The sequence below is a fragment of the Borostomias antarcticus genome (assembly GCF_949987555.1).
Source record: "Borostomias antarcticus genome assembly, chromosome: 3".
Classification (NCBI taxonomy): Eukaryota; Metazoa; Chordata; class Actinopteri; order Stomiiformes; family Stomiidae; genus Borostomias; species Borostomias antarcticus.
Genome location: NC_140236.1, coordinates 21,184,331 through 21,196,749, shown reverse-complemented (window position 1 = coordinate 21,196,749; position 12,419 = coordinate 21,184,331). Strand labels below are relative to the sequence as shown.

Genomic DNA, 12,419 nt, shown 5'->3' with positions numbered 1-12,419 from the left:
CTAATACTCAACACTCGTGGGCAGCGGATGAGAGCTAAAGTCTTTCCCACACCCGTGTGGCCAGCCCGTTCGTGGAAATTCTGCCACACCTTCTCTTTCAAGGCTGTAGGGAGGACCAGCTGAAAGATGGAGTTTGCGGTGTTGGGGTCCCTCACACACTGATGCAAGACTCCCTCCCTCAGAGTCAGCCTCTATCTCTCCTTGAGGATCTGCCGAGTGTCACGTTGCAGGGCGATCCTTTCTGTTGGACTGGGCGGTTTCCCTGTCTGCAAGGATAACAGCATGTGGCGAATCATGTCATCTTTTTTGCTGGGCGTCCTTCCATTCTCCAGGGGGTTCGGCCCAGCTGCACTTCTTCTAGGTCAACTTGGACAGGAGAGTTAAGCATTTCTGGGCATGGGTTTTCCACCCCGGTGAGAAAAGTCTTCAGGGCCAGGATCTCCTCCTCTTCACCATCCTCTCCTCCATCCACAGGTACACGAGATAGGGCATCAGCATTAACATTGGTTTTGTCAGGCTGGAACTTGATGTTGAAGTGGTAGTTGTAGAGTCTGGCTGCCCACTGTTGCTCCAAGCTTCTCAGGTTCACCTCCTGTAAGTTTGCGAGAATGTTGTTGTCAGTGAACACTACAAAATGGGAGCCTAGAGTGGAATTTCTTGCTGCACCAGCGAAAGACGGCCTACCTTCTGATAGCAATGAAGGTAAACAGGAGTCTGGCCAGTGTTCTTCACTTCTTCACTTGCACCTTCCCATTCAGACAAACTAGACTCCATTGAATCTTCAAAACCTTCCCCTACTCCACAGAAGTCTACACCCACTCACTGCATTTCCTTTACCCACTTTGACTATTTGTACACGGCCATGAACATGGCAAACAATACGCAACCAAGTTCCGTCTGCTGCATTTTACACAAGAGGAGCGCATTACTGTACTATATGTGATTGTCTGTACTGTATGTGCTTGTGTCTATGTAATTGTGTCTATTGTATGTTATGTTCTCTGCTGTACTGTATGTCTGTGATTGTCTACTGTATGTGCTTCCGTCTGATTTTCTCTACTGTATGCAATTGTCTATGTGATTATCTTTACTGTATGAGCTTGTCTATGTGATTGTCTCTACTGTATGTGCTTGTCTGGATAATCGTCTCTACAACAAAACCCATGAATATGATGTACCGTACTGTAAGATGCCTCCCCCACATGGCAAACATTTGTAATACACACATATTACTTACTCTAAACAATAGGCACACGAGTCCCTGGTCTGTGAGCCAAATTTCACAACTTTTAACTGGCAGGAGCGACCTACAATGATTCTGTTGTCTGCCATTGACTTCCACAGCAGCATATTACAATAATTATAAGAATGCACTTTGGATGAACGGGAATCAAACCCTGAACTCGCTGCTTGCGAGACTGACGCGCTACCCGCTATGCCACAACGGATCTTACAAAGTGCGTCGCAGATTTGAGTGGATAATGTCAGCTTCTGCTTCCTCTTGGTAGAGTGAGTCCTGAGCCCTTAATTAATGTCACCTGGTAGGGTTGCTTCCTCTCGGTAGAGTGAGAGGGGGGGTGTCTTTGTTTAAATTGGCACACAGCGAAAAGTATACATAGCATAGCTCAACTATTTACTTCTTCAGAATCCAGACAATCACGCGAACATTTCCATGTATAAAATGTCCTTCGGTCTTCAGAAGTGTAGGAGAGGTGAAGAGTTAGAAACAGTTAGAGATTCTAGAGCGAAGAGAGATTTTCTAGAGTGTGGCTCCATTGATTTCAATGGAGGGGGGGGGTCATTATTCGAACTGTCACAGAGTGAAAAATATACATCGAAGAGCTTAGCCTTTTTGATTTTATGAATCCCAAGAGTCGTGTGAACGTTTTGATATATAAAATGTGTATGAGCTGTGAGAATTGGAAGAGGGATGGCAGTTTAGAAAATGTGTGACTTTTTCCAAAATGCGCCTTTCAGCACTCTGAAACTGGGGAAATTGTGCAGAAGACAAAAAGTGTTCCTTTCATTCTGCAATCAAACAAATGAAGTAATAATGACACCATGGGGTGTTTTGAACTCAGCATGAGCCAGGAAATCCATTGTTACCATAATTTTGAAGATTGGACATACAGTTCAAAAGTTACTGGCATAAACGCAACTCCAACTTTGACACGCTGGTGGCGCTAGAGTGCACGAGATGTCAACATTAGGCTTGGTGACAGATGTCATGGGTATGTCCCGAATGAGTGTGCCAAATGTGGTTTTGATAGATTAAAACATTACTGAGATATGACCCCAGTTCCTGTTTTGCAGCTTTTCTGCCAATTTTGATTGGCTGTCACATGCGAACACAATGGATAATCAAAAATCCCTGTACATCCTTTGTAGACATTGGTGTATAGATGACATCCACCGATGTTCATGCAAATTGGTGAAAGTTCCTAGGAGGAGATACATTTTAAGGGTTTTGCACATCATTCAAAATGGCGGAGAAGCCAAGATGGCCACAATGACGTCATAGAGTGCGTTGAATCCGGCTTGAGCCAAGGAATTGAAGGACACCTGAAGTTTGAAAATTGGACTTGCTGAAGAAAAGCTGCATGCATAAATGCACCTCCAACTTTGACACGTTGGTGGCGCTAGAGAGGGTGAGGTGTGGACATGAGACTTGGTGAGGAGGGTCAGGGCACTGTCCCGAATGAGTGTGCCATTTTTCATAACTTTCTACCATAAGCTTCTATGGGCTGCCATAGACTACAATGGCAGAGGAATAATAATAATAAATATAGCTGCAAGCAGCGATGTGGGGGCCAAGCGGGACGCACGACCAGCGCATCAAAGACAACAAGCAAAACATGTCAAAAGCCAGACATGGTTGAACAGGATTCGATCTCTGTACCTGCTGCTTGCAAGGCCGACACGCTAACCACTGTGCTACGCAGGATGTTGCAAAAGTGAACCACCCTAGTCCACAAGGCATGTGAGCCTTCCCTAACCCCGTGAGTCTGAGTCCTGAGCACTTAATTAATATCACCTGGCAGGGTTGCTTCCTCTCGGTAGAGTGAGAGGGGGGGGTGTCGTTGTTTAAATTGGCACACAGCGAAAAGTATACATAGCATAGCTCAACTATTTACTTCTTCAGAATCCAGACAATCACGCGAACATTTCCATGTATAAAATGTCCTTCGGTCTTCAGAAAAGTAGGAGAGGTGAAGAGTTAGAAACAGTTAGAGATTCTAGAGCGAAGAGAGATTTTCTAGAGCGTGGCTCCATTGATTTCAATGGAGGGGGGGGAGTCATTATTCGAACTGTCCCAGAGTGAAAAATATACATCGAAGAGCTTAGCTTTTTTGATTTTATGAATCCCAAGAGTCGTGTGAACGTTTTGATATATAAAATGTGTATGAGCTGTGAGAATTAGAAGAGGGATGGCAGTTTAGAAAATGTGACTTTTTCCAAAAACCTCTGAAACTGGTGAAATTGTGCAGAGGACAAAAAGTGTTTCTTTCATTCTGCAATCAAACAAATGAAGTTATAATGAAACCATGGGGTGTTTTGAACTCGGCATGAGCCAGGGAATCCATTGCTACCATCATTTTGAAGATTGGACATACAGTTCAAAAGTTACTGGCATCAACGCGACTCCAACTTTGACACGCTGGTGGCGCTAGAGTGCACGAGATGTCAACGTAAGGCTTGGGGACAGATGTCATGGGTGTGTCCCGGATGAGTGTGCCAAATGTGGTTTTGATAGATTAAAACATTACTGAGATATGACCCCAGTTCCTGTTTTGCAGCTTTTCGGCCAATTTTGATTGGCTGTCACGAGGGAACGCAATGGACAATCAAAAATCCCTGTAAGACTTTTGTGGACATCGGTCTATAGATTGTGCATACTGCGTGTGGTGCAGATTGGTGAAAAAACCTAGGAGGAGATACATTTTGAGTGTTTTACACTAAATCCAATATGGCGGGAAATCCAATATGGTGGAAAATGATGTCATAGGGTGCGTTGAACTTGGCTTGAGCGAAGGGATCCAACGCTGCCTCGTTTTTGAAAATCAGGCTTACAGGTCAAAAGTTGCATGCACAAATGCACCTCCAACTTTGACACGTTGGTGGCGCTAGAGCGTTCAAGCTGTGGACATGGGTCTTGGTGAGAAGACTTTGGGGACTGTCATGAATGAGTGTGCCAATTTTCCCAACTTTTTACCATACGGTTCTATGGGCTGCCATAGACTCCAATGGCAGAAGAATAAATAATAATAATAAGAAAAGGTACAAGAACAATGGGTGCCAGCACTGCGCTGCTTGGCCCCCAATTAAAGCTGCTTCGCAGCGATGAGGCGGGGCCAGGCAATTTCCGACAAGTTTAGGAGCAATAAGCGAGAGAATAGGACAACAAGAAAGTTGACATTCCAATGTTCATTTTGTACATTCGTATCGTAAAACATTTGTAAAACATTTTGATGCGTTGTAAGCTCGATTTTGATAATTCAACAATCTGGTCAATGAGTTTGTGAATTACAGTCTGAAGATCCAGTGTAGCAAGTTTGGTGTTAATTGATTGAAAAATGTGGGATGAGATATGTTTATTAATTTTTACAGGTTTTGTTTGCTTTTCTTCATAATTGAACATTAACTTCAGCAGCTCAGTCAGTTGCCAATCAATCGATTTAGTCATTGTAATCCTCGGCGGGGGTTGGGTAGGGTTGCCAACAGCGATGTCTCCGATTCGTGGAGCTTGTGTTGGATTATGGGTAACGTAGTTTTCTCTGTATGAAGTGTTGGTTTCAGAGGACAGAATTAAACATATTTTAAAAAAATCAATTTTTGAGATAAAATTCTCAAAAAAAATCATACTACATCTTGGATATGTGGCTAATGTTGTCACTTTTTATGAGGACAATCAGACATTGATTTGGCGAGAATTAATAGGAACTATATACAGAACTGTTAACAGTAAAACTTTTTGATGTGCTGTGGGCTCAATTTTTCATATTTCAAAAATCTGTGAGGATCGTTTGGTGAGGACAGTCTGAAGATACAGTAGATCAATTTTGGTGTCAATTGAACTAAAAATGTGGGAGGAGATAGGTTTGATAGGTTTTACAGTTTATGAAGAAATCAGAGTGATGGACTTCAAAATTCCTGCAAGGTCAAAGCGTATGAAAGTTTTGTCTCACTTGGGCCTACATTCACGTGGTGGTTTTACAGTGATAGCACCTATGGCTGATTTGTTATGATTTTTTTAAGTTTTAAACTTTAGACTGTTGCTGTAGCGCCACCTTCAGGTTTATTGACCTACAATGCAGGTTGAGGACTTTGGGTATACTACTGGAGCTATGTGCAAATCTTGGTGATTTTTTGTCCACGGGAAGTTAGACTTCAGTGGAAGATGGGAGAATAATAATAATTATCAAGATTCCTGCAAGGTCAGAGTGTATGAAAGTTTTGTCTCACTTGGGCCTACATTCACGTGGTGGTTTTACTGTGATGGCACCTATGGCTGATTTGTTATGATTTTTTAAAGTTTTAAACTTTAGACTTTTGCTGTAGCGCCACCTTCAGCTTTATTGACCTACAATGCAGGTTGAGGACTTTGGGTTTAGTACTGGAGCTATGTGCACATTTTTGTGATTTTTTGTCCACAGGAAGTTAGACTTCAGTGGAAGATGGAGAATAATAATAATAAGTAAAACATTTTAATGCATTGTAAGCTCAATTTTGATAATTCAATAATCTGGTCAATGAGTTTGTGAATGACAGTTTGAAGATCCAGTGTAGCAACTTTAGTATTAATTGATTGAAAAATGTGGGTTACAGGTTTTGTTAGCTTTTTTTTTTCATAATTGAACATTAACTTCAGCAGCTGTGTACTCAGTCAGTTGCCAATCAATCAATTTAGTCATTGTAATCCTCGGCGGGGGTTGGGTAGGGTTGCCAACAGCGATGTCTCAGATTCGTGGAGCTTGCGTTGGATTGTGGGTAATGTAGTTTACTCTGTATGAAGTGTTGGTTTCAGAGGACAGAATTAAACATATTTTTAAAAATTCAATTTTTGAGATAAAATTCTGAAAAAAATCATACTACATCTTGGATATGTGGCCAATGTTGTCACTCTTTATGAGGATGATCAGACATTGATTTGGCGAGAATTAATAGGAACTATACAGAACTGTTAACAGTAAAACTTTTTGAAGTACTGTGGGCTCTATTTTTCATATTTCAAAAATCTGTGAGGATCGTTTGGTAAGGACAGTCTGAAGATACAGTAGATCGATTTTGGTGTCAATTGAACAAAAAATGTGGGAGGAGATAGGTTTGATAGGTTTTACAGTTTATGAAGAAATCAGAGTGATGGACTTCAAAATTCCTGCAAGGTCAAAGCGTATGAAGGTTTTGTCTCACTTGGGACTACATTCACGTGGTGGTTTTACAGTGATAGCACCTATGGCTGATTTGTTATGATTTTTTTTAAGTTTTAAACTTTAGACTGTTGCTGTAGCGCCACCTTCAGGTTTATTGACCTTCAATGCAGGTTGAGGACTTTGGGTATAGGACTGGAGCTTTGTGCAAATTTTGGCGATTTTTTGTCCATGGGAAGTTAGACTTCAGTGGAAGATGGAGAATAATAATAATAATTAAAGCTGCTTCGCAGCGATGAGGCGGGGCCAGGCAATTTCCGACAAGTTTAGGAGCAATAAGCGAGAGAATAGGACAACAAGAAAGTTGACATTCCAATGTTCATTTTGTACATTCGTATCGTAAAACATTTGTAAAACATTTTGATGCGTTGTAAGCTCGATTTTGATAATTCAACAATGGTCAATGAGTTTGTGAATTACAGTCTGAAGATCCAGTGTAGCAAGTTTGGTGTTAATTGATTGAAAAATGTTGGATGAGATATGTTTATTAATTTTTACAGGTTTTGTTTGCTTTTCTTCATAATTGAACATTAACTTCAGCAGCTGTGTACTCAGTCAGTTGCCAATCAATCGATTTAGTCATTGTAATCCTCGGCGGGGGTTGGGTAGGGTTGCCAACAGCGATGTCTCCGATTCGTGGAGCTTGTGTTGGATTATGGGTAACGTAGTTTTCTCTGTATGAAGTGTTGGTTTCAGAGGACAGAATTAAACATATTTTAAAAAATTCTATTTTTGAGATAAAATTCTAAAAAAAAATCATACTACATCTTGGATATGTGGCTAATGTTGTCACTTTTTATGAGGACGATCAGCCATTGATTTGGCGAGAATAAATAGGAACTATATACAGAACTGTTAACAGTAAAACTTTTTGATGTGCTGTGGGCTCAATTTTTCATATTTCAAAAATCTGTGAGGATCGTTTGGTAAGGACAGTCTGAAGATACAGTAGATCAATTTTGGTGTCAATTGAACTAAAAATGTGGGAGGAGATAGGTTTGATAGGTTTTACAGTTTATGAAGAAATCAGAGTGATGGACTTCAAAATTCCTGCAAGGTCAAAGCGTATGAAAGTTTTGTCTCACTTGGGCCTACATTCACGTGGTGGTTTTACAGTGATAGCACCTATGGCTGATTTGTTATGATTTTTTTAAGTTTTAAACTTTAGACTGTTGCTGTAGCGCCACCTTCAGGTTTATTGACCTACAATGCAGGTTGAGGACTTTGGGTATACTACTGGAGCTATGTGCAAATCTTGGTGATTTTTTGTCCACGGGAAGTTAGACTCCAGTGGAAGATGGAGAATAATAATAATAATCAAAATTCCTGCAAGGTCAGAGTGTATGAAAGTTTTGTCTCACTTGGGCCTACATTCACGTGGTGGTTTTACAGTGATGGCACCTATGGCTGATTTGTTATGATTTTTTAAAGTTTTAAACTTTAGACTTTTGCTGTAGCGCCACCTTCAGCTTTATTGACCTACAATGCAGGTTGAGGACTTTGGGTTTAGTACTGGAGCTATGTGCACTTTTTTGTGATTTTTTGTCCACAGGAAGTTAGACTTCAGTGGAAGATGGAGAATAATAATAATAAGTAAAACATTTTAATGCATTGTAAGCTCAATTTTGATAATTCAATAATCTGGTCAATGAGTTTGTGAATGACAGTTTGAAGATCCAGTGTAGCAACTTTAGTATTAATTGATTGAAAAATGTGGGTTACAGGTTTTGTTAGCTTTTTTTTTTCATAATTGAACATTAACTTCAGCAGCTGTGTACTCAGTCAGTTGCCAATCAATCAATTTAGTCATTGTAATCCTCGGCGGGGGTTGGGTAGGGTTGCCAACAGCGATGTCTCAGATTCGTGGAGCTTGCATTGGATTGTGGGTAATGTAGTTTTCTCTGTATGAAGTGTTGGTTTCAGAGGACAGAATTAAACATATTTTTAAAAATTCAATTTTTGAGATAAAATTCTGAAAAAAATCATACTACATCTTGGATATGTGGCCAATGTTGTCACTCTTTATGAGGATGATCAGACATTGATTTGGCGAGAATTAATAGGAACTATACAGAACTGTTAACAGTAAAACTTTTTGAAGTGCTGTGGGCTCTATTTTTCATATTTCAAAAATCTGTGAGGATCGTTTGGTAAGGACAGTCTGAAGATACAGTAGATCGATTTTGGTGTCAATTGAACAAAAAATGTGGGAGGAGATAGGTTTGATAGGTTTTACAGTTTATGAAGAAATCAGAGTGATGGACTTCAAAATTCCTGCAAGGTCAAAGCATATGAAAGTTTTGTCTCACTTGGGACTACATTCACGTGGTGGTTTTACAGTGATAGCACCTATGGCTGATTTGTTATGATTTCTTTAAGTTTTAAACTTTAGACTGTTGCTGTAGCGCCACCTTCAGGTTTTTTGACCTACAATGCAGGTTGAGGACTTTGGATATAGTACTGGAGCTATGTGCAAATTTTGGTGATTTTTTGTTCATGGGAAGTTAGACTTCAGTGGAAGGAGAATAATAATAATAATAATAATAATAATAATAATATAGGCAAATACAATAGGGTTCCGGCAGCTACGCTGCCTGGCCCCTAATAATAATATAGGCAAATACAATAGGGTTCCGGCAGCTACGCTGCCTGGCCCCTAATAAGTAAAACATTTTGATGCATTGTAAGCTCAATTTTGATAATTCAATAATCTGGTCAATGAGTTTGTGAATGACAGTTTGAAGATCCAGTGTAGCAACTTTAGTGTTAATTGATTGAAAAATGTGGGTTACAGGTTTTGTTAGCTTTTTTTTCATAATTGAACATTAACTTCAGCAGCTGTGTATTCAGTCAGTTGCCAATCAATCGATTTAGTCGGGGGTTGGGTAGGGTTGCCAACAGCGATGTCTCTGATTCGTGGAGCTTGCGTTGGATTGTGGGTAACGTAGTTTTCTCTGTATGCAGTGTTGTTTTCAGAGGACAGAATTAAACATATTTTTAAAAATTCAATTTTTGAAATAAAATTCTGAAAAAAATCACACTACATCGTGGATATGTGGCCAATGTCGTCACTTTTTATGAGGATGATCAGACATTGATTTGGCGAGAATTAATAGGAACTGTATACAGAACTGTTAACAGTAAAACTTTTTGATGTGCTGTGGGCTCAATTTTTCATATTTCAAAAATCTGTGAGGATCGTTTGGTAAGGACAGTCTGAAGATACAGTAGATACATTTTGGTGTCAATTGAACAAAAAATGTGGGAGGAGATAGGTTTGATAGGTTTTACAGTTTATGAAGAAATCAGAGTGATGGACTTCAAAATTCCTGCAAGCTCAAAGCGTATGAAAGTTTTGTCTCACTTGGGACTACATTCACATGGTGGTTTTACAGTGATGGCACCTATGGCTGATTTGTTATGATTTTTTAAAGTTTTAAACTTTAGACTGTTGCTGTAGCGCCACCTTCAGGTTTTTTTTACCTACAATGCAGGTTGAGGACTTTGGGTATAGTACTGGAGCTATGTGCAAATTTTGGTGATTTTTTGTCCACGGGAAGTTAGACTTCAGTGGAAGATGGAGAATAATAATAATTATAATAATAATAATAATAATATAGGCAAATACAATAGGGTTCCGGCAGCTACGCTGCCTGGCCCCTAATAATATAGGCAAATACAATAGGGTTCCGGCAGCTACGCTGCCTGGCCCCTAATAATAATAATCCTTCGAAATTCAATAGGGCCTCGCACCGCCAGTGCTCGGGCCCTAACTAGGGCTGCGAGCAGCAGTGAGCGGGCCCTCGCACCCCACGCGTGTCGGGGTGCGGCGCCGTTAAAGGGTGTGCTATTTCGGTGTCCTGTGCTGAGAGAAACTTCCTGTCACCAGTAGGTGGCGCTCTAAGCGTGACAATACCGAAGCATAGATGTGTTCAGGACGCTACCTTGATGAAGCGTGAGAAATGTTGTGTAAATCGGACAAAGTATGTAGGAGTTATGAGGACTTCCTGTAAGCAGTAGGTGGCGCTGTAGGTATGACGCAATACTGACCTACAGATGTGTTCAAGATGCGACCTTCATCAAGCATGAGCAATTTGGAGTAAATCGGATAATGTATGTAGGAGTTATGAGTACTTCCTGTTTCACCAGTAGGTGGCGCTGTAAGTGTAACTCAATACCGACGCATAGATGTGTTCAGAAGGTGACCTTCATGAAGCGTCAGCAATTTGGTGCAAATCGGATGATGTATGCAGGAGTTATGAGGACTTCCTGTTTCACCAATAGGTGGCGCTATACGTATGACGCAATACTGACACATATATGTGTTCAGGACAGAACCGTCATGAAGCGTGAGATATATCGGACAAATTGGATAATGTATGGAGGAGTTATGAGTACTTCCTGTTTCACCAGTAGGTGAAACTCAAGCGTCAGCAATTTGGTGCAAATCGGATGATGTATGCCGGAGTTATGAGGACTTCCTGTTTCACCAATAGGTGGCGCTATAAGTATGACACAATACTGACACATAGATGTGTTCAGGACAGAACCTTCATGAAGCGTGAGATCTGAAATAGCACACTATCCCTTTAAATGGGCGCTCCCATTATTAGATGCTGTCTGAATATTGTGGTGGAGCTTTGCCCACCAGCATTGACTTAACGCTGATCACCTGGCCTAGTGGGGCTAATTGACGTTAACACTGATCACCTGTGACTCACGCTCTGGCAGGGACTCTATAAGGAACAGAGCCGGGAGTGTGAGGGGGTGCCCGGGAGTAGGACCATACCAGTATATTGTATGTTTGTTATTGCATTCGCGGGGGGAGGGATCCGTTCGTGGCTGGTTAGGGCCACCGACGGGGAAGATAGTGAGCCAGAGTGGGCAGGGGACAGCCAGCGTGAGGGACGGGTTTGTTAGGAGTGCCTACTGTCTGGTCTGCCTACCTGCTCCCTGGCCGAGTTGGGACACCCGGCCTGCCGTCGCGAGTCCCTGTCTGCCTCACCGCACCGACGTCCTTTCCCCCCTTGCCTGGACTGAATTGGTCGGCGCGGTGCGCAAAGCCTAGACCCTGGGGGGGGGGTCGCACCAACTCGCGAGAGTTAAGTTATAGTCTTTAATCAATGCCTATTTGTTAATGTGTAATGTTTAATGCATGTCTTGTGTGTCTTTCAATACATCCATAGCTAGCGGTATAGTTTTTAATGCCTATTTTGTAGGCTATCCATGAAATTAGTTAGGAACGGGAGGTCAGGGGCAGTCCGACGCGTTTGGTGAGCTGTGGGGCTAGAGGGAGCTCTGTGTATAGGCCTGTGTGGGGTATCATGTTCTAAGATTGTAGTGGTTGTCTGGCGGTGGTGTGAACCCCCAGCTTCTGTGTGTGCTGTGCGGTGTAGTGGAGGCGTGCAGTGTAAAGCTCTTGCGAGCCTTAAGTGTGGCACCAGTGTTACGCGTGTGTGCGGTTTATTATCACGGTTTTCATACCCAGCCTATAGATTTGTGCGGCCTTTTGTTGGCCACAGCTGGCCAGTAGTAGTGGAGTAGGCTGGCCTTGTTTCCCTGGCTCCTTTTTAAATACTGAATTAATAAAATATTATTCCTTTTCTACCCTGTCGTTGTGGTGGTTCTCTGGGGTTTGGCACCGGACCATACCGGTAAACAAAGGTGGTGGCAGCTACAGCTATCGGGTATAATCCCCAGGACCCTTTCTACAAAGGTTTATTACAATATGAAGAATGGGGAGATAGTGCTGCTCGGGCTGGCGAATAATGGCAACGACGAATCGAGTGTGTCCACGACCGTCAGTTGCTAGATGTAGCAGTCCTACTTGTTAATGTGGTGCGCGCGCCCGTCGGTTGGGGAGAAATAGGCCTTCACTGAACTTCAAAGAACTTCAATATCAAAGAACTGTCAATGAAAGATATCAAAGAACTAACTTAAAAGACTGATCAAAGAACGAGATTTCTAAGATCGCACTGGGGGAGGAGCTGA

At 41.7% G+C, this 12,419-nt stretch overlaps 1 protein-coding gene across 1 annotated transcript in view; it reads right to left on the bottom strand.

Moving 5' to 3' along the window:
- ctnnbl1 (catenin, beta like 1) overlaps positions 1-12,078 on the bottom strand; it is a gene marked incomplete at its 5' end in the record, with an annotated part of 135,453 nt that extends 123,375 nt beyond the window's left edge. The window contains 3 exons of the mRNA XM_084436072.1: positions 11,150-11,164; positions 11,434-11,499; positions 12,037-12,078. Of these exons, the coding sequence (XP_084292198.1) occupies positions 11,150-11,164; positions 11,434-11,499; positions 12,037-12,078 (123 nt within the window). The remainder of the gene's footprint in view (positions 1-11,149; positions 11,165-11,433; positions 11,500-12,036) is intronic.
- Between the last annotated feature and the right edge of the window lie 341 nt (positions 12,079-12,419).